The 22,098-nt window shown below is 52.2% G+C and overlaps 1 protein-coding gene across 1 annotated transcript in view; it reads left to right on the top strand.

Moving 5' to 3' along the window:
• The window catches only part of NUP210 (nucleoporin 210), a 111,244-nt gene that overhangs the window by 42,848 nt on the left and 46,298 nt on the right, over window positions 1-22,098 (top strand). Inside the window, exons 7-16 of the mRNA XM_063113907.1 lie at window positions 266-424; window positions 989-1,057; window positions 2,792-2,898; window positions 3,949-4,089; window positions 5,032-5,169; window positions 6,529-6,684; window positions 8,454-8,652; window positions 11,736-11,881; window positions 19,447-19,668; window positions 21,696-21,869. Of these exons, the coding sequence (XP_062969977.1) occupies window positions 266-424; window positions 989-1,057; window positions 2,792-2,898; window positions 3,949-4,089; window positions 5,032-5,169; window positions 6,529-6,684; window positions 8,454-8,652; window positions 11,736-11,881; window positions 19,447-19,668; window positions 21,696-21,869 (1,511 nt within the window). The remainder of the gene's footprint in view (window positions 1-265; window positions 425-988; window positions 1,058-2,791; window positions 2,899-3,948; window positions 4,090-5,031; window positions 5,170-6,528; window positions 6,685-8,453; window positions 8,653-11,735; window positions 11,882-19,446; window positions 19,669-21,695; window positions 21,870-22,098) is intronic.

The raw sequence follows: 22,098 nt of genomic DNA, 5'->3' as shown, positions 1-22,098 counted from the left end.
AACTACAGCTATGGCAGTCCCAAAAAAACTGATTGCCTCTGAAAATCAATGGAGTGTCAGCTTTGTTCACAGGTATGGAGAATAATTTTAAAATTTAAAGACCTGAAAAAAATTAAGACCAAAACAAACAAACAAAAAAAAAGCCAGATTGCTCTACAGACAGCAGGGTGCAGAGATTCAGGGGTGGCGTTGACACACTGGCTTCTAACATTCCATGTCTTTGCTCTCTCTCCTTCTTTGTTCCTTTTTGTTTTTGGGTGGTCAGAACTCTTCATGCCTTCTGATCAGTACGAGCTGCAGCTTCAGAACAGCATCCCAGGCCCTGAAGGAGACCCAGCCCAGCCCGTGGCTGTCTTGGCCCAGGACACATCGATGGTCACCGCAGTGCAGCTGGGACAGAGCAGCCTCGTCCTCGGCCACAGGAGTATCCTCTTCCTGGGCCAGTGTGTGTGTGTTTGTGTGTGTGTGCACAGGCATGTCGTGTCTGCAGTTTCCCCCCCTGAAAGTCAGGCTAGGCTAAAAATAGCCCTGTTTTCCCTCAACAATCTGAAAATCAGAAAGAACTGAGATAGCAGCACCGCTGAATGGAGTTGCTCACCGCTGTGTGTGACTCACAGGAGAGGCTCTCAGAGATGGGGGGTGGCAGAAGTGTCATTCCTCACTTCTGGAAACTTCTCCAGTGCCTGCTGCCTCCTCAGGGGCTCCGGTGGAGGCTATTTCCACACTGGCACATAGATTGTTGATTTCACAGACTTGTTGGTGTGCCCTGTGTGGTCTCTGGTGTCCTTTGCAGAGAGGCCTCTTTGCTAGTGTAGAAAGTGCTGTGTGGCCTTCAGTTCTAAAAAATGTCTTTGCTCCTCTTGGCCTAAGCCAGGGGAGTTTTCATCCCCTCTTCTGTCCATGTGATGTCTTGACATCTGGGCCATGCTGAAGGCTGCCAGCTGGTGCATGTACCAGCTTGTGCTCTGTCCCTTAATTGAGAATTCAGGTATTCGCATGCAGGGTGCTTCCCGGCTACCCAACAGCACTGTCTACGTGGTCGAACCTGGATACCTCGGTGAGTGTGGGCTCCTGGAGCCTCCTGAGTCCTGCTCGGTGTGACAACATGAGTTAAAAATTAAAAAAGAAAAGCAGTAGCTCCACAGGAGATGCTTCACTCTCAGCAGCTTTCCCACCTGAGAGGCCCGGGGCTGTCAGCACCAGGCCCCACCCTTGCCTGGGCTGTATCCCAACCCTTCCCTGGTCAGTGCAGAAGGGAGCAGAGAGTGCAGCCGAGGCGGGTGGGTGGAAGGCTTGGCAGCAAGAGAAGTGGGACAGGGGACAGTGGGGGAGGGTGTGTCCCCTTATGGTGTTTGTACCAGGGCTTTGCCCAGACCTGACCATTGCTATGGATGGTTGGAGATTGAGGACCCAGTGGTCAGCTCAGTTATAAACGGGCCCTAAGGTGACATGACAGTTGGCAGATGCCTTGGCAGGTGCCTTGGCAGGTGTGGGAGTAAGGCATCTGAGAGATGAGGGGAGGAACCTACAACGAGGGAGGATCCTGAGAGGCCTAGCCAGGGCCCAGGAGCTGCTTTGACAGACAGCAGCTTAAGAGACCTCCAGGGCACGTGTGTCATCCCATGTCACCATGGCAGTGCTTCCTGCAGTCTGAGGTGACTCACCTGTTGAGTGCGTTGAGGTGGTTCAGTCACTAGAGCATTTGACTGATGCTCAGCAAAGCCCCAGGGCCCTCTTGTTAGCCACCAACTGAGATTGTTGTTTGGTGCAGACCCAAGTTGACAGGGTAGTGACACCAGGTAGGAGAGTGCTCTGTGCCTGAGGAGCTTCACTGTCTCAGAAATGCTCTCTTGGTGCCTTCCATCTGCCTGGCTCTGCTGGGCATTGGAGCTCCAGGGGAGATAACACAGAGTCCTTGAGTTGGTTTTAGAGGGGAGAATAGTGCAAATAGGCTGTGACAGGACAGCAGTAGAGAGTTAATAAGTGTGAGTACAATGAGAGACTTCTAGGAGATGATGGGCGAGGCAAGAGTTTTCTCTGAGTGGGCTTCTTTTGCAGGAGGGGTGTCCTGGCTGTTGGAACAGCTTGGGCAATGGTATGGAGGTTAGAAAGCACCCGCATCACAGGGACAGCAAGTGGCTAGAGCGGCATCCTGTGTGGCATGGGGGCAGAGAGCCCTGGAGGGCAGGGCTGGCTCATGCAAGGAGGGTGCTCATGCCAGGTCTCAGAGACTAGACCTGCTGTGTCCTCAGAGCCTAGACCTGCTGTGGCTTCAGAGTGTAGACTATAGATTCAGAGCCTAGACCTGCTGTGGCCTCAGAACCTAGACCTGCTGTGGTCTCTGAGCCTAGACCTGGCGTGCCCTCAGAGTCTAGGCCTGCTATGCCTCAGAGCCCAGACCTGCTGTGGCTTCAGAGTGTAGACTGTAGATTCAGAGCCTAGACCTGCTGTGGCCTCAGAACCTAGACCTGCTGTGGTCTCAGAGCCTAGACCTCCTATGGCTTCAGTGGACCTACTGAAGACAAGATGGGTGTATTCAGAGCAGGATGTGTTCAAGTTGGTCCTGGGGAGATCAGCTCAGGATCTGAGGGCTCAGAGCTAAGTGGGGGTGTCAGGTCTTGCCCTCCTCAGTAGCTGGTCCTTCTCCAAGAAGGAGGGCAGGCGAATAGTTGTAGGCCCTCCAGGTGGGCAGTTGTGGGGCCTGTGTACTGATGGTGCTTGGTCCATCCTCTTCCTCAGCCCCACTGCCCCTGAGGCCTGAATGCTCAGGCTCTCCCCTTGCCTGTTTTAGAGTTCACCGTCCACCCTGGTGACAGGTGGGTGCTCGAGACTGGCCGCCTGTACGAAATCACCGTAGAAGTGTTTGACAAGTCCAGCAACAAAGTCTACCTGTCGGATGTGAGTGCCCACTCGGGTCTTGGTAGGGTGATGAGGTGGGGTCATCTGGAGCAGCTGCCCAGAGAGTAGCCCCAAAGTGATGGGCCCCCACATAGGCAGACCAAGGAGGGGTTCTCTGCTTCCTAGTGGTGCTCCTAGGTCTGTGGGAGACATTGTTGTGGGGTCCCTGGGGCATCTTAAGGCCCTGTGAGCCTTTGAGTGTGCACCAGGCCCTACCAGCAGACCTCCCTGCATGGGGGGCGGGGAGAGGACACCACAAGCAACAGGGTCTTCAGAGGTGGTGATGGGAGGTGGCCTGTGCCGCTGCCCTCCTGCCCTTCTCAGCCTGGGGATCGCAGAGGCTGAGAATACATTCTCTTCCTGCTCTGCAGAGGGATGGGATCTGTTCCTGGCCTTCTCCCTACTGGGCCCCCAGGAACACCTCTAACCCTTCCAGAAGTCCCTGTGTGACTGAGGCCCACCTCAGCTGGCTTTCTGGCTCTGAAAAGGGGTGTCAGACGAATGAGGAGTTGTGGAGGAGTCTCGGCTGTCTTTCTGTCCTTTGTGAGAAAGTCCTAGGATCGTCAAGTGGAGCATTCAGGACCTTCCTGGCGGCATTTGAGGTTTTAGGAGAAGGAGGCGAGGTTCCCCTTTCAGCTTCTTTGCAGAAGTCGTCGCTTTTCTCATCTTGGCAAACAAAGACTGAGTTGGTCACCTTATTTTGTGTTTTCTTCATGTTAGCTGTAAGGAATTAGGTGTCCTTTTTGGTATGTGGTGTTTCCTTGTTGAGCCCTCGGGCCTAAGAAAGCTGACAGCAGGCTTCAAGCTGCCCCGAGCACCACGCAGGAGCTGAAACCAGAGTGCGAGGTCATGGGCCATGTTGCGGGGGGGGGTGTCAAGGGCCTGGGTGGCCAGAGCATCATTCCAGGGTGTCATCCAGCTAGTCTGTCTGCTTTTGGAGGCCTTGGAGCCCCAGGAGCCCCCTTGGCCTGGCTGGCTGCTGCTTTCCTGCATTCTGACTTTCCTGAGTCACCCAGAAGCACCTCTCACTCATCCTGCCTTGCCTTCCAGAACATCCGAATTGAAACTGTGCTTCCTTCTGAGTTCTTTGAGGTGCTCTCATCTTCCCAGAATGGGTCATACCATCACGTCAGGGCTATAAAGAGGGGCCAGACGGCCATCGACGCGGCCCTCACCTCTGTGGTGGACCAGGCAAGTTGGCACCTCCCCTCATCCACGCCCTTGGCCCTCAGCCTACAAGCTGCCTCTGTGGCCAGAAACGTCCACCCAGGCAGGGACATGTCCAGGGAGTCGGGAGCCCCAGCTCAGCCTGGCTATGCTGCTCTCCCAAGTGCTTGGGGAGGCCCTTCTGTCTCTGGGCTCAGGCCCCAGCTGCACAGGAGCTGCCTGGAGCCCAGGGCTTAGGCTTTTCCTGTCCGCACTCTGGGCCAGAGTGCCTGTCTTCCCTGCCTTTACCCTGCCTCTGTGAAAGTAGCTTGTGTCTCCTAGGACTGGGGGTAGAAACCCCTGTCTGGGGAAGCAGTGTTGGGCCTGTGTGGCCAGCTGTGTCCCAATGTCCCTTTGGCTGTTTTGGCTGCTTGGGTCCTACAAAGACTCCCCCCCCTTTTTTTTTTTAAATTTTTTCCCTGTATTTAAAAAGCTAATCAGTTTTAGGTAGGAGCAGCATTTTGCTGACTGGGAAACTGGCGTGTGGGTTCTGCTTTTTCTACCCTGCACAAAACCTCCCACAGACCTGTATGAGGCCGTTGGATGCAGCAGAAAGAAATGGTCTGTGCACCAGACAGCAATTCCTATCAGAGTCTGCCACCTCAGCTCTGGGGGTTTGGGCGAGTTGCTGTAGTGCTTCAAGCCTCAGTTTCCCATTTGTAAAGTGAGGAAAACCACGTCCATCCTGGCAGGGGTGCCCTGAGGATTCAGTGAAGCAGTGTTTATGTGAGTGGTCCTTCCAGAGCCATGGGAAGCCTTCCTCATAGAGACCAGGAAGACTGCTGGCATCTTCCTTTCTGCTCTCCTACAAGCACACATCTGCCTTTGTAGCCTCATCTTCAGAGAGTAGTGGGGTCTGGATTATTGCGAGGAGCCATGCTGACCACGTGGTTGTCATGATGACATGCAATACCCTCACCCTTGTAGGATGGAGGGGTCCACACACTACGGGTGCCTGTGTGGAACCAGCAGGAGGTGGACATTCACATCCCTATCACCCTCTATCCCAGCATCCTGACGTTTCCATGGCAACCAAAGACAGGGGCCTATCAGTACACAATAAAGGTATGTGAGACCCCACCTCTAGGTGCATTCCTGTGGGTGTTTCCATGGGACTGTGGCTTCTTGTTCATTCTGTGACTTTTAGTATTACTGTCTAGTGGGTGAAGAGAATTTTAAATCAGAAAGTGTTTATGATTTTTGTGTTTCCATTACAGCAGTGTATTTTGATAATCAGAAGAAAATACGATTAAAAAAATCATCAAAAAATAGAGAAAAGAGTACACAATAAAGAAATTCTGGAATACAGATTTGAGTTTCACTTAAAACTTATTTTTCTAAAAAATATTGTTTTTTGAAAGTGGTGTAAATACACTTAGAGAAAAATTTCAAACTCAAGGGGAATATATCTCCCACACTGTTGTATACCAAGTGTGATTGCTCTGACATTCATGTTTCCATGTGGCATGAGCCAGCAGGGACAGACCTCAGATGGGGCTCAAGCCCTCCTGGACAGCACGGTGCTCAACAGTCTTGCTGTCTCCTACACTAACGACAGTGTCCTGTTTGTGCACTGGCACTTGTTCCCCTGACCACTCAGATGTGTCTCCTCCTGGCTTCTTGGGTGCTGGTGTCGTGACTTCAGATGTGTGAAGAAGAGGGACTGTCATTCACTTTCCAGCAGATGATTAGGAGCGGGCAGGGCTGTGTGCTGGGGGAGCTTGTGTCTGCCCGTGGGAGCAGCCTCCTGCAGCTAGCTGCATGGCCAGGGGTCCTTCCCATTCCAGCCTGAGCTCTGGGAGGAGCCACTGAGTTCATGAGGATGTGTTTCAGTCACAAGGTCCCCAGGATATGAGAACCAGAAATGAGACAGAGCAGAGAAAGTGGGAGACAGAGGGAGCCTCCAGCCAGACGCCAGTTGATTCCATGTTTTTTCATGCAGTGGGGTGTACTGACCTTGGGAGTGTGTGGTCAGTGTGTGTGTGTGTAGGTGTGAGAGTGTGAGGGTGTGTAATTGAGGGTGTGAGTATATGTGTGCATGTGCGCGTGTAAGAGTGTATGAATGTGTGTATTTGTGTGTGTAGATGTGCATGAAGGTGAATCTGTGAGAAAGTGTGAACCTGTGAAAGTGAGTGTGTATAATTGTGAGTGCGTGTGAGTCTGGGGTGAGTATATGAATGCGTGGGTGAGTCTGGGTGGTTAGTGTGAGCACGTGTCTGTGTGAGCATGTGAGTGTGAGCAGGAGAAGGTGTCTGGGTATGAGCATGTTTGCGTGGGTGTCTGTGGGTGAGTATTTGAGCATGTGAGTGGGAGGAGGAGCTCAAGCGTGTACAGGCACACACTCGTCTCCCAGCCTCTGGTGTGAGTGAGGGTTCCACGTGGGGTCTGGGCCAGGCGGCTGATCCCGTGCTATTTTCCTTCCAGGCGCACGGTGGCAGTGGGAACTTCAGCTGGTCTTCCTCAAGCTACATGGTTGCCACGGTAACTGTCAAGGGCGTGATGACCACAGGCAGTGACACAGGACTCAGTGTGATCAAGGCACACGATGTCCAGAACCCACTGCATTTCGGGGAGATGAAGGTGAGACCCCCTCCAGGGCCAGGACAGGCTCAGGGAGGCTCGGGGCGGTATTCTGCAGCAGCCCCTTGTCACCAGTCCTCAGGCTTCATCTGGAAATGCCCTGTAGCCCTGTGGTGTCTGTGGGGTTGGTGAAGGGGGAGGGGCCGAGCCCCAGCCCTGCCCTGAGGAGCTCACAGCCGTATCAGGGAGAGGGACAGGACGTCCCGCAGCAGACAGTGATGGGAGCAGCAGAGCCAATGTCCACAGAGCTGGGGTGTCTGGAGGGGAGACCCAAGAACACAGAAGACATGAGATAATCAAAGAGCTTTTCTAGAAAATTCCCCAGACCTGAAAGATAAGAATCTCACATTGGAAGGGCCACCGAGTGTTGGGTTGTAAATCCACAGCGAAAGGGAGCCCCAGCTCCTGTTCCCTCACTCCTGTTCAGGTACAGCGGCTGTATCCTCTGCGCTGGTCCCATGCCCACCTTTTGACCCTAAGTGCTGTGTTCTCTCTCACTTAGCAATGGTGGCAGGTCTGGGTGGTCACCTCAGCAGAACCTCTGCCAGCCCCACCTGCAGCCCCTGAGCTCAAGCCCTACCTGACCCCTGCTCTGACCTCAACCCCTTTAGTACTTTATTTAGGGCAGAAATTGAAGCCTCGTATTGGGCGAGTCACAGCCTTCTCTTACTTGGTTTGGGATACAGCTGGACAGGTTGTCGCCGTCTTCTTATTGAGATCCACACAGATACACTCACGTCTGTCTAAAGATGGGTCAAATTCTCATGTAGAGAAGTATTTGACAGAGACCCTTTGCCCCCTGCCTTCTCCCTCCTCCTCTCAGTAAATGGCCAACTTTCACCCTGTTGCTTGGCCAGAGCCTGAGACCGGTTCCTCCAGAGCTGCTTGTGTGTGCTGGTGAGAGGCTGGCGTTGGGCTAGGATGCCTGGTTCCCACTCAGGCCCACTGTAGCTCGGGCAGTGACTTTCCTCCTCAGGCCAGTTCTTCCTTGGGTAAAGGAGGTGGGGAGGAGGGTGTCCTTCACGGGGAGGGTGAGGAGGTGGCCGGCAGTGTTCTAGAGCAGAAGCAGGAGTGGGGTGGATTTTGTCTATGTGTTAGCTGCGGCTGCCTCCTTTCAGCCTTTGCAGCCACCTCATCCACACTCTCCATCAGCTGCCCATTCAGAACGTACCTCAAACGTCACTCGTTCCTACCCACCACCACCCTGGTTCACCCTGCCACCATCTCTCACAGGGATTTCCCAGCAGCCTCTTGGCTGCTGAGTTTTACAGACAGGCCACAGGGATGGGAACCTCTGAAGTGTGCCCTGCTCAGCCACATGCAAAACAATGTCCTGCCCACAGCCACAGGCCCTGCATGACCGGCCCACTGCCTCTCAGACCCCATCTCTTTTACTCCCTCTGCTTAGTACAGTGCAGCCACACTGGTCTCCTTTATATCCCTTCAATGTGCCGAGCTAGTATGTGCCTCAGGACCTTTGCACAGACCATCCCTTCATGGGGAATGTTTTTCCCCCAGACCTTTGCTGGGCTGCCTCTGATATAGCTTTCAGGTCTGAGCCCCTAGGTCATCTTCTCAGAGAGGCCTTCCCTGACAGCTGTGCCCCTGAATCACCCCAGTGCCCAGCACACACCATCCTCTCGCCCAGCCCAGTCTTCTCATGGCCATGTCCTCAGTGCCCAGCACACAGCAGCGCTTGGTAAATCTGAGCAGTGGACCCTCTCTCTCCCGTGCGGGCTGATGAGCCCAGGCCATGCTCCTTTCCCCAGGTGTGTGTGATCGAGCCCAGCAGCATGGAGTTCGCCCCGTGCCAGGTGGAGGCACGAGTGGGCCAGACCCTGGAGTTACCACTGAGGATCAACGGTCTCATGCCTGGCGGGGCCAGCGAGGTGGTCACCCTGAGCGACTGCTCCCACTTTGACTTGGTGGTGGAGGTAGAGAACATGGGTGTGTTCCAGCCACTCCCAGGTAACGCAGCACTGCTGAGCAGATACCAGACAGTGGGATCGGGGCCACATCACCTGGGTTCTCAGCATAGACCACCCAGATTCCTAAATAGAGGGCCGAGGCAGCAGAGGAGCCACAACACAGGAGTGGCATTTGTCCTCTTGACCCCATTAGCACTAGTCTGGTCTGAATCTTGCCTGCTGTGTGACCTTTGGCAAATCACTCACCTCTCTGAGCCTCAGTTTCCACATCTCTAAAATGAGTGTCATCTAAATAGAATCATGTGTCAAAGTGCCTATTTCAATGCCTGGAACACAGTAGGTGTCAGACTAGGAGTTTTGGCGGGTCACAGAGTAGTACCTCCTCTGACATGCAAGCCCCCCGCCCCCCGAGCACATTGATCTTTCTCTTCAGCATCCCCTGCAGAGCTTGGGTAGTGATATTGGTGGTGACACTGGTGGTTAGTTACTCGAGTGTCAACCCCGCTGTGTGCAGGGTAAGCACTGTGCATGCCTGACCTTTTAGATTTTGCAAGCACCACAGGAGAAGGAGCTGTTGTCGGGCCATGTGTCAGATGAAGAAACTAATGCCGCATAGCTGCCCAGGGTCACAGGATGGCATGGGACAGGGCTGGGGTGCAGAGCTGGGAGTGTCCAACACTAACCCTGGGGCTTTAGTCACTTGTGAAATGGGCCTCCAGGGGACTTGGCCTAGGCAGGGCAAGGATTCCTCTTCCATTCGCAGATGGAGAAAACCAAAGGCCTGGTGAGCACTTGAATAGGGGTGAGATTTGGGCAGGACATTGGAAGTAACAGGGCGGCATTTGGTGGGAAGGGGAGCTTGCGCCAGCACCCAGAGATGGGCAGGCCCTCGTGCATACAGAATGTACTTGGAGCAGCAGAAACTGTCTCACCATAAACCTAAGTGTCCAGTCAGTGGGGAGCCACTGAAGGTGTTTGAACAGAGGAGCGATGTGGTCCTGGCAGAGTGTAGGAAGCTTGATTGGCAGAAGGGTTTGTAGAATCACCTGTGGTGCCAAGTGGCTTTGCACACTGCTGTAGTTGTGATTATGTAGAGAGCTGTTGCAATCTCGCGTGCGCTCTGAAAAATCCGTGAGTAACCGCATCCAGGAGAAACCAAGCCTATGTCTAAGGTGTCATCTGCGAGGTCACCATTTAGGCTGGAGGAAAGCAGCATTGCATGGGGAGAGGCCTGCTGGCAGCAGGAGACGAAGTACCCTACCTCTATCCTGGAGGGGGGTCTGTAGGGTGCAGCCCAGGCATGGGGTCAGGGCCTAGGAATAAAGTACATGGTTTGGAATGCCACAGGCCTGATCTGAGCCACTTCATCCACTTATTGGCTGTGTGACGTTGGGCATGTTGCCCAGCCTCTCTGAGCCTTGGATTCTCCATCTATAAAATGGGAATAATAGCCCCTTGCTTTTTTGAGGGTTACAAATGAATACCCCTCAGCACAGTGCAGGGACATTTTTCAAGGAATTTGAGTCTGAAGACAGCAGCCAAGACAGATCCCGGGCATCAAAATTTCTCTGGAAAGTGCCTTAACTCTCCCCTGGTGTAGCGTGTATGTGGCTTTGTGTGGACTTGTATGGGGGGGCTCAGTTTATATGAAAACTATGTATCTGAGAACCGCGGGCTCCTAGTCAGGGCCCCGAGATGCCATGGACTGAGGGAGATAGACAGATGGACATGGATGCTCCCTTCATGGTGCTTCTGGGCTGGCCAGACAGAGTTTACCTGGCTGTTCAGCGCCTGTGATAAATGCACACGTGGGCAAGTAAGCACAGGGGCCATGAGCGCCATCCCACTCCTAGGCACCACCTGACAGAAGTGCTTCAGCAAGTTCCCCAGGAGAGATACCCAGAAGACGGGTGGCTCAGCTAGTTGGGGGGATGTTCGGGAAGGTGCTGAGGGAAGTCTTAGCTCCACTGAGACCCAGAGGGAGCAGGAGGACACATCGGGGTAAAGGCGTGTCCTGCGACTTGGCAGGGGTGTGTGTGTATCAGAGCATGGGGAGGGGTTCTCTGAGAAGTGTGCGTTTCACAGGGTGTAAACTGGACCTTGAACTGTAGGCGATCACATGAATACTAAAGCATTTAGAATGAAGGGACGCAATGTCTTCATCTCACTTGTAATTGCATAGAAAATAAAATCAATTGGTAGAGCATAGAGGATGGTGTGCAATGAGAGAAACAAGCAAAGGGTCACTGTGGCATCCAGGTGATGGGTAAGTGGTTCTCACCGTACAGTTCTTCCAACTTTCCTGTGTGTTTGAGGACTTTCATAATAAAATGTGATGAAAGCAAACGTGATGCCACTGCATGCCCACCAGAATGGCCCTTCTAGAAAAGAAGGAAACTGCCAAGGACGTATGGGCAGAGATGTAGAGCATCTACCGGTAGCAGTGTAAATTGCCGCAACCGTTTGGGGAGAGATATTTGGCAGTAACGACTAAATCTGAACAGATGCACGCCCTGTGATCCAGCAGCCCCACTCCTAGGGAAACACCCAACAGAAATACTGAAATACCCCCAGCAAAAGCAAGGCTCACAGATGCTCCTAGCAGCACAGTGGATCAGAGCCCCAAACTGGAAAGAATTCAGCTGTTCACATTAATATGGGTAAATCTATTGCTGTATATGCACACAATGGAATAATGTATAGAAATGTGGGTAAAGGATCTACAACATGCAGAACATGAGGAATCTCACTACAAGATTGAGTTGGGGAAGCCAGACACGAAAAAGTTTATGCTCAGTGATTCCCTTTTAGATAAACTAAAAAAATAAGCAAAATTAAGCCATGCTGTTAGAAGTCAGGGTAGTGGCTTTCCTTGGGGGAGGGGCTAGAGACTGGAAGGGTCTACAGGAGATTTTGGGGGGTGCTGGTAGTACTCTGTTCCTTGATTTGGGTACTGGATCCAGGGTGTGTTCAGTATATGTTGGTATGTGAATTATACTTAAATTTAAAAGACTTAAGTTAAAGAAAAACCCAGTTGTGAATCAAACCCAGGATGAAAGACCGTCATGCCTGTCCTGCCAAAGGCAAGTTCACAGTGACCGTTTGGGTCTCCTCTTTTTGCAGGGAGGCTTCTGCCGGGGTCTGAGCACTGCAGTGGCGTCAGGGTGAGAGCCGAGGCCCAGGGCTACACCATGCTCCTCGTGAGCTACAAACACGGCCACGTCCACCTGAGTGCCAAGATCACCATCGCAGCCTACCTGCCCCTCAAGGTGAGCCCAGGCCCCTGCCTTTTGCCACCCCCTGCCCCGCTCACTTCTTCCCTGATGTGAATTATTCGTTTGCTCTGACAAATTTGTGTTAAAGCCCTGATGGTTCAGGCATACCTGGCTGCAAGAGAAGTTGGGAAATATTCTAGCTGGGCAATTTACCACCCTATTAAAATGGGGTTCTTTCCCTAAGGAACAGGGAAGTGTGGAAGTATGGAAGGCTGCTAGCAGTCATTGCTACAACCTGTATTTCCTAGTCCATCTATCAGTTCACTCTGTAGATAGTCCCTGGACACTTGGTTGGTGCCAGATCCAGGCCAGAGAGACAGGGATCTAGGGAGAAGTCCCACACCCTTTGCCCAGGGAGGCTGCCAATCTGTGGGGATGGCGGGCTCTGCAGCAATTGCAATGAGCACAGTAGAGGTCATGACGAGTGCCAAGGGGGACAGGACATGGATGGACAAAGAAATTGGAGGGCCCAGGGGCAGCAAGCTTGGCTGGCAGGGCACTAGAAGGCCTGTGGTGTGTCTCCTATGGGAAGAGATACAAGTCCAGAGAGTCACTGGGTCGGATTGAGGAAGTCTGTGAGTGCCAGGTTAGGAGGTGGATGTTTTCATGTAGTTGTGAGCAGCAGGGGAAGGTCAGGGAAACACCAGTGTCAGAGGCACATGCAAGGCCATGCTGGCTGGCAGGGAAGGGGAGTGCGTGTGTCTTTAGAGCACAAAGAAAGACCCTCTCCAGATCTTGTGAGTTCTGCTCTCCCCTCCCCACCACCCATACCTACACCCAATCTCTTCCGTCTGCTTAGCCATGGTGGACTCATGCGTGACGGTTCCCTAATTCCCTCCTCTATTAGTCAGGGTTCTCCAGATGGCGTCAGTAGGATGTATGGAAAGGGATTTATTCGGGAAGTTGGCTCACACAATCAAGAATAGGCCAAGATAGCAGGGGACCCTGAGAAGCCAGCGGCATGGTTTAAGGCTGGTAGCGTGGCTCAGTCCAAATCCAGAAGCCTCAGAACTAGGGAAGTCAACAGTGCAGCCCCCAGGAGGCCATTGGTGCAAGTCCCAGCGTTCTAAAGCCAAAGTACCTGGAGTCTGATGTCCAAAGGCAGGAGGAGAAGTATCCCGCTCTGAAAGGGGGACAGAGAGCTAATCCCCTCCTCTGCCATCTGTTTCAGCCAGGGCCACACCGAGTGGGTGGAGCCTGCCCACACTGAGGGCGGGCCTTCCTCTCACGGTCCACTGACTCAGTCTTTTCTGGACACACCCTCACAGGCCACCCAGGAGCGCTCCACCAGCCGTTCAGGCATCCCTCAGGACAGTCACTTGACACCTAAAGTGAACCATCACACCTCCACAGTCAGCACCCCAATTATTCTTCAGCCCTGTGCACCTGCAGGTTACTCCGGGAGCCCCTGACAGTGTGTGTCTGGGCAACCCCACCTGACTTCTTCATTCTGTCATTGTCCGTATAGACTGTCTGCTTTGACCTGGAGGCTCTGGGCCAACCAGGTGCGTGTGGGGCCTTAACCCCCGACTGCCCAGCCCCTCTGGTTCTGTCCTGATCTAGCATGAGTGTTAGTATCCCATGAAGGGGCGTGTAGATCTGTCTCCTAGAAACATCAACTGCTAGTGCTGGGGGCCTCTCAATGATCAGGCCCACCTGCTGTTTTGCAAACTGGGAAACCGAGACCCAGAGGGGGGAAGGTCTTGTCTGATGTGCACAGGGCCTTCTCCTCTCCAGCTTTGCCTGTTTGAATATGTGGGCTTTGACACCCACCAAGGAGCCTGTGGAATTCACGAGTGTCCTTCATGAGCTGTGTTGATCATTAACCTATCTCCCTGGCACAGGATTTTGTGACACTTTTATGCCTGAGAGGGAAAGGAATTAAATGTGAAGGTGAGAATTCATAGTCCTCCGGTTGTTAATGATAGGACTGCAGCTCCATCACACATTCCTCCCCTTTGGGCTGGTCATAAAAAAGTCTTGGCAAGATTTACAACGGCCTTCTGTGCTCATGGCGGAGTTTTGCTGGTTGTGGCCATGAGCCACGGGTAAGAGCCAGGAATGTGGAGTCAGAACAGATGCGGGCCCACCCGCTGCATAATTTTAAATGGCTTTTCTTTGCTGGGATTTATGTTTTCTGTCTGTGAAATGGGGATGAGAGTTAATAATAATGACAGTTAATAACAGCAGGGGCCATTGATTGCACACGTGTTGGACGTGTGTTCAGGACTCTCATTCCTGCTCCCTTGAATCTTACCAGTAACCCCATGAGGCAGGAGTTATCATTCCACTATTTTGCAGGATAGGGAGACTGAGTCTTGTAGAGGTTAACTAGCTTAAGGTCACATAGCTACCAAGTGACAGCTTCATCCTAGGTGTGGGGACAGAAAAGCAAATGCACAAACTAATGTATATAAGTGGTGGCAGGTAGTGATGAGGATAGTCAAGCAGGAAAAGGAGGTAGCCAGGGGTGGGAGGCCCTGCTTGAGATGGGGGTCGGCGGAGGACTGTCTGAGAAGGGGACGTTTGAGCAGAGGCCTAATGAAGTGCAGAAGCCGACTGCCTTTGTCTTAAGTGGGGAGCTCCTGAGAGGGACCCAGAGAATGGCCCTGGGCATGCTCAGCAATTCACCTGCAGGAAAAGGGCCCTTTTGATGGTTTCCAAACCTGTGCATGTGGAAAGGTAGAGTCTGGGGATGGATTTCAGCAGGGCTCCTTTTCACCTGGGCTCCTTGAAGTGGTAAATGAACACACACAAGCACAGGTGTGCAGGGAGAGATGGCCAGAAGCAGCTGGTAACCTATGGCAAATTCAGAAAAGTGTTCATATAAAAAAAAGTTCGAAGAACTGATTTCATTTGAAAAGTGTCTTAGTATGTTCAGCCTGCCAAAACAAAATACCATAAACTGGGTAGTCTGTAAACAACACACATGTATTTCTCATAGTTCTGGAGGCTGGGAAGTCTAAGATCAAGGTGCTGGTAGGTTCAGTGTCTGCTGAGGGCGCACTTTCTCATGGATGTCTATAATTTGAATGTCTGTGTCCCCCTAAACTTTATCTGTTGAAATCCTAACCCCCATTAGGAAGCGGGGCCTTTAGGAGGTGATTAGGTCATAAGGGCAGAGTCCTCCTCAATGGGATTATAAAAGAGACCCAACAGCACTAGCATGCCCCTTCCACCATATGAGAACACAGCTAGAAGCTACCCTCTATGAGGAAGGGGCCCTCACCAGATGCTGAATCTGCCAGCACCTTGAACTTGGACTTCCCAGCCTCCAGAACTGTGAGAAACAGATGTTTGCTGTTTATAAGCCACCAAGTCTTTGGTAATTTGCTGTAGCAGCCTAAATGGACTTAGATGACTCTTCACTGTATCCTCACTTGGTGGAGGGGGCAGGGGGGTCTCTCTCAGGCCTCTTTTATAAGGGCACTAACCCATTCATGATGGCAAGAATGATGACATGTTATTATGTCCCTCCCTTTCTTACTCAGATGGTAGCATGCTTTATGTCCTGCTCTGCACCTTGCTTTTCCACTGGATGTGATAACCTGAAACTCACTCCCCATCTGCCCAGAAAGACCTTTTTAATGTTTCCCAGTATGGATAGACCATAATTTATTTAATCAGTCCCCTGTTGATGGACATTTTGACTTTTTTCAGGTTTTTGCTCTTAAAAATTCTGCTGTAGTGAGTAGCTCTGTGCCTCTATTTTACATTCGTGGAGGTATGTCTTCAGGGTCCCTTCCTAGAAGGAGTATTGCTTGGACAAAGGGCCAGTATGTCTGTAATTTTAGCTGATAATGCCACATTCTCCTCCTTGGGGGTTGTGCCTGTCCATTTTGCCATCTCAGCAGCAGAAAGAAGAGTACATGTTTCTCTGCAGATTCAGCAGCAGAGCGTGTAGTTAAACTTTTGGAGGTTTGCTAGTCAGACGTCTGAGAAATAATATCACAGTGTCATTGTCATTTGTTTTTTTGTTTTTTTGTTTTTTCTTTTTGAATATTTTTCTTTTGTATGGTTTTTCCTTTCTCATGTAGTTGAGATCATGCCAAGGACACAGAAGGAAACAGATACACCCTACCCTTAACAAGTCCATAGCATGATCAGAGAGACAGACACCCAAATAATTTCCTTGTGCTGTGATGAGCACCGAGTGAGCAGGGACCAGGGAACGAGGGAGGAAGCGGGGGCTTCCTGGAGTCACCTGAGTGAGGAAGGGTCAAGAGCAGCAGGACAGCCTCTGCGTGGTGTGCCGGAGGAGATGCTGCTGGTCTGAGGGCAGGACTAGGGCCAGCGTGGGAGAGCCTGAGTCCCATAGGGGTGCTATGGAACAGTTTAATGCAGAGGGGACATGGTCAGGTCTGTGTCTGAGGAAGGCACATGGGGTGGCTCTTGGAGGGTAGGATGGAGGGGCTGACAGGGAGTGACCCCTTCTCTCTGCACTGCAGTGTTGATGGAGGGAGTGTCTTCATATGGAGCGACTCACGTCTTCCGTGGCATCATGGTTACCTTAGGCCCTGAGAGCTCTTTGTAAAAAGTTACTTTAATTCTTTGTTTGTTGCGTACCTTCAGGACTTTATAGTTGTACTTGGCGATTCACTCTTCCATCTGATAGATAATGATTGAGCAACAGCTATGTGGCAAGTACTCTCCTCAGTACTGGGGACAAATCAGGCCAAAAGGTCTGTGCCCGAGGCGTGTGCACACACACTGTACAAAGTGTGAAAAACACAGTGGAGGCAAAAGTCAGGGAAGCCAGCCATCTATGATTGTGCCAGCTAGGACACCACAGTCTACCCTTCCCTCCGCTGCTATGTTTCTTTTCAGGACTGCTTCATGCTTTTTAAAGCAACATGGGGGTTCCGGTCAAGATGGTGGAATAGACTGTTCCCAGTGTCACTCTTTCCCACAAATCAACCAATTTACAACTATTAAAATGTAACGTCAGCCAAGCTGGAGCTCAGGGGAAGAGGAGGAGAGACCTACGGAGTTCATGAAGGCGGGAGGAACTATGATGAGAGAAAGAAAAAGCTGCTCTGAGCATTTTGGGCTGCGGCTGCTTTAAGGCTGGAGCTGATGAGCGCATAGAGCAGGAGCCAGCAGAAGCCACAGCTGTGCCCTTCAAATGGAGTTACTTGGAGGCAGCAGGAGAGAAGAGGGCCTTGGTGGCCCCTAGGACAACAAGACCACTAATAGGGTTCCTTCCCATGGACCCACACAGGAGCGAGGAGCCAGAACAACTGAAAAAAGGGAGCCATTCAGAGGCCAGTGAGTCATTGCAAGTGACCAGCGCAGGCCCAGATCAGAGTTTCTACACAACCCAGGTGCACTGAGTCTCTGGAGAGCCAGAAGCACCTATAAGATAAGCCATTAAACCCTGAACTGCACAAAAAGCCTCCCTTAGAGAAACAGCAGCAAAGTAGCAATTTAGTTCAACAACACAGCTCAAGTACTGGTTCCCACAGGAAGCTCCCCTGTGTTAGAAGCAAAGGACAAAAAATTAGTTCCGGCCCAGGCACACCACCAGCACCTTGGGGCCTGCCTGGAAACCGGAGGCTCAGATATGGGGACTGGACCCCACTCCCACTTCCAGGCAAACTGTGCCAGTGCCTCAGGGCCAACCTGGGGACCGGAGGCACGGAGAAGGGGACTAGACCCCCCTCCCACAACCAGGCACACCTAGCTAGCACCTCAGGTCCTGCCCAGTGACCCGAGGTATGGAGCCGGGGACTGGACCCTCTTCCCACAACCAGGCATACCATACCAGCACGGTGGGACCCACCTAGTGACCCAAGGCAAGGAGAAGGAGACCAGACCTCTCTCCCACAACCAGGCACACCTGGCCAGCACCTTGGAGCCCACCCGGGGGCCCGAGGTATGGAGAAGGGGACTGGACCTCTCTCCCACAACCAGGCACACCACGCCAGTGCCTCGGGGCCCACCCAGTGATCCAAGTATGGAGCCAGGGACTGGACCCTCCTCCCACAACCAGGCACACCATGCCAGCACCTTGGGGCCCGCCCGGGGACCTGGGGTATAGAGAAGGGGACCGGACCGCCCTCCCACAACCAGGCACACTATGTCAGTGCCTCAGGGCCCGCCCGGGGACCCAGGGCATGGAGAAGGAGACCAGACCCTCCTCCCACAACCAGGCACACCATGCCAGCATCTCAGGGCCTGCCCAGAGACCTGGGACATGGAGAAGGGTTCCAGACCACCCTCCCTCAACCAGGCACACTGTGCCAGTGCCTCAGGGCCTGCCCAGGGACCCGGGGCATGGAAAAGGGGACTGGACCCCTCTCCCCCAACCAGGCACACTGAGCCAGCTCCTTGGGTCTTGCCCAATGACCTGAGACATGGAGAAGGGGACCAGACACACCTCCCACAACCAGGCACATGGCACCAGTGCCTTGGGGCTTGCCCAGAGACCAGAGGCATGGAGAAGGGGACCAGACACACCCCACAACCAGGCATACCGCCAGTGCCAAGGAGCATACCAAAAACAGCACCTCCATGTGGGTGGCCCACTTCAGCCTCCACAATAACCATGGCTGCCGCAAAAGCGACTAGACACCACAACCACCACACAGATGGTCTGCCAACCACTGGAGTGCATTGACACAAGGAGAGTCACCAGCAAAAAGAAGAGGATGTCTCTCTCCACAAAGCCCATTTCAGAGTGACAGAAGAAGCATCTGCTCTATGATAATATTGGGGGACCTGATCACATCTCTCAGCATTGGACAGATCATCTAGGCAACAAATTAACAGAGTAACCATTAATCTTTCAGAAGGAGAGAAGAAATCTAGAGGTGGGAGGGGAGTGAGAGGAGGGGATGGGGAGAGATTGGATAAGGGGCATAAAGAATAATTACGATTTGTAACAATGTATATGCTAGTAATATTGATTTAATCAACATATCTCAATGTTCAACCCCCAAAATATGTATAATTGATTTTGATTCAATAAATAAAACAAATTAAAATAAATAAATAAATAAATAAATAAAGCAATGTGGTTGTGACCTGGCTGTGCAGTCAGTGTCATGGTTTGCACTGGCAGCTCTTTGTCAGTACTGCTTTAGGGGCCTGCATGAGGCTCCATCACCTGCCGTGTTTACTTAACCAGCCCTGGTTGTGGATTGTGGATGGTTGCTGGTTATTTGCCATGATAAGTAATACTGTGGTGAATAACTCCTTGTGCATAAATTTCTTTCTTTCCTGACTATCCTGTTGTTAGTTCAAATTCCAGATGGGGAGTTCCTGGGTTCAGGGGCTACGGGTATTTTCAAGGCTTTTACCAGGTCGTTTTACAAAAGACCAATTTACATGCCCAGCATTACATCAGAGTGAGGACGTAATTCTTTGCAAAGCACCCTGACCCCTTTGGGTCTTCACAACCACCCTGTGTGTTGCAGACAAGGAGACCAGGTTTCAAAGAGGAGACAGGGCTTGCCTGCCACCCAAGCAGAGTGAGGACCCGAGGCCTGTATGCCAGCCCCTGCCCGCACCGCTACCTCCCAGGGGAGGGCTGACTCTTCTCCCTCGTCCTTGCACAGGCTGTGGATCCCTCTTCTGTTGCCTTGGTGACCCTGGGCTCTTCAAAGGAGATGCTGTTCGAAGGAGGTCCCAGGCCCTGGGTCCTTGAGCCTTCCAAGTTCTTCCGGAACGTCACCTCTGAGGACACTGACAGCATCAGTCTGGCTCTCTTTGGCCCCCCTGCCTCCCGGAACTACCAGCAGCACTGGATCCTTGTGATCTGCCAGGCCTTGGGCGAGCAGGTGAGCAGGCAGCCCCCAGACCTACCTTGCCCAGAGTGAGGGATGGAAAACCATGTTCCCTGAGCATGGCTGTGTTCCATCCTCAGAGTAACCCTGAGAGATAGCTGCTGATGTCGTGTCCACTTTACAGGCAGGCAGACTAAGACTGGGTGTGGTGGGATGACTGCGTGAATACCAGGCAGGTTGGGCTTTTAGCATCCTCTGCTGCAAACAGGAAGTGGGGGCTGGGGTCACAAGGTCAGGCAGGTGTCATAACTGAGGCTGGCCGCAGGCCCAAGGCAGGCATATCCCTTTAGTGCCTCAGGATACTCTGTGTATTAGTCCGTTTCTGTTGCTTATAACAAAATACACAGAACAGGGTGATTTATAAGAAAATGAAATGTATTGCTTACAGTTTCAGAGGCTGGGAAGTCCAAAGTCCAGGGGACAATCTGATGAGAGCTTCCTTTGGTGGTGACTTTAGTGGCGGCAGGGTATCACATTGTGAAATGGTGGGGCAGAGAGAGCAAGAGAGAGACAGACGCTCCTCTTTTTTTGAAGCCCTCAGAACCACGCCCCTGACCACCATTTTTAATCCATTCACTACTGCATGGTCCTACAATCCAATCACCTCTTCTAGATTCTGCCTTTTAATTACCATAACAGGATTTCCCACCCTCTTAACAGTCACAGTGGGGGCTAAGTTTCTAATACATAAAACTTGGGGGACACACTTCAAGCTTTAATGGATTTTGGGGGGACATAATTCAATCCACTACATGCTGGAAATCCAAATTTTTTGTGTGGGAAATCTCTTGATTTTTTTGTTTTTTTTAATGCCAAAAAACAAAAAAGTTAGGAGGCTGAGTGGAAGGGACAAAACGCATGTGTGATCAGAACCCCGACAGAGCTGGCATGGCTGGGTGAGAGTGGCAGCTGGCTGTCCAGGTCCCCTGGTACCCGAACCCTCTTTTTTCTGGCCACGCCAAGGCTGAGGGCCATGGGCTTGTTTGGCTTATAGCAGGATCTGCTGCTCCATTCCTGGGGTTGCCCAAGGGCGGGAACAGAAAGTGAGGTGGGAGGACAACATGAATCAAGAAAGATAGGAGAGCCTCTTTCTTTAGGGAAGTGAAGAGTATTCCTGCTTGTTTAACAGTGCAAAGAATGTGAATTCATGTTAAAACATAGACTGCTCTGGAATGGGCAGCAAAGACACATGGTGAAAGGTCCCACTCCCCACTGGGTTTGGTTTTTGAAAAGAACAATGAACACATGATAATAATTCAATAATAAGAAGATTAGTCATGAATTAAGTTAGAAAACTCTTTTATTCCTATTTGACTCTGTCATCCAGGTCTCCGCCCTGAGCTGTAAGAGTTCCATCCCCAAGCAGGGTCCCCTCTCGGCCCTCCTGACTCTGGTGCTTTGAGGCTTGCTCACTGGGGGCATCGGTGGAGGCAGGAAGCCTGCACAAAGTCAAGGGGTAGAGCCCTTTGTCCTGCTTCATGGTCGGAAGGATGAGGGGCTCTGGGACCAGACCACTGAGCTCTACAGAACACTCTCCTAGGCTGTGTCCTCCAGAGCCTTTTTCTGCTGATCTGTTCCCGGTGGATCTTGGTCCCTCATTCGGTAGCATGTTCCTCCCCACCTCCGCACTTTTTTTTGATGTATGTTTGCAGGTCAATATGGACTTCTCATTTAAACACCCACAAACTTGTGAATTTGATAATGTAATCACAGGGTTCTTGCAGGGTCCTGGGAAACCATGAAGCATCACCAGGTCTACCTCTTCCTGGGACAGGAGCAGCCCATGGCTGTGGCCGAAGTTTGCAGGGGGCACTTGGGGCTCCCATCTGAGAGTCTCGTGCATGTTGAGAAAGTGCTTTCCCACACACACGTCCCTGGGCCGTTGTGGCCCCTGTGGTGTAGAAGCTTCATCACCCCATCCTACACAAGAGAAAACTGGGTTAGGGAGCTCAGGTTGCACAGCTCAGAGAGGAGCGGGGACTCAAACCTGGGGTGTCTGACAGCTCCTCCCACCCTACCAGGTCATTGCCCTCTCGGTGGGAAACAAGCCCAGCCTCACCAACCCCCTCCCCGCGGTGGAGCCCGCTGTGGTGAAGTTCGTCTGTGCCCTGCCGTCCAGGCTCACCCTCACACCTGTCTACGCCAGCCCCCAGCTGGACCTGTCCTGTCCACTGCTGCAGCAGAACAAGCAGGTGGTAAGTGCGGGCCACGCTCAGGGAAGGAGGACCCAGGGGGTCTCTAGCCTTGGTGCCCTGCAAGTGGGGTGCTTTTATTCGCATTTTATATAGAGGTGGGACCCAAGGCTTGGAGAGGTGAGGTGGCTTACCAAAGTCATAGCTACTAGTAGCAGTGCTGGGTGAAGACAGAGTCCTCTCTGATTCCAGACTCAGCTGCCTCTCTCAGCTTGGCACTTGATAGTTTGTA

This window comes from Cynocephalus volans, chromosome 11 (genome assembly GCF_027409185.1).
Source record: "Cynocephalus volans isolate mCynVol1 chromosome 11, mCynVol1.pri, whole genome shotgun sequence".
NCBI classification, from domain to species: Eukaryota; Metazoa; Chordata; class Mammalia; order Dermoptera; family Cynocephalidae; genus Cynocephalus; species Cynocephalus volans.
The sequence above is the reverse complement of the archived record's forward strand: the minus strand, read 5'-3'. Positions and strand labels throughout refer to the sequence as shown.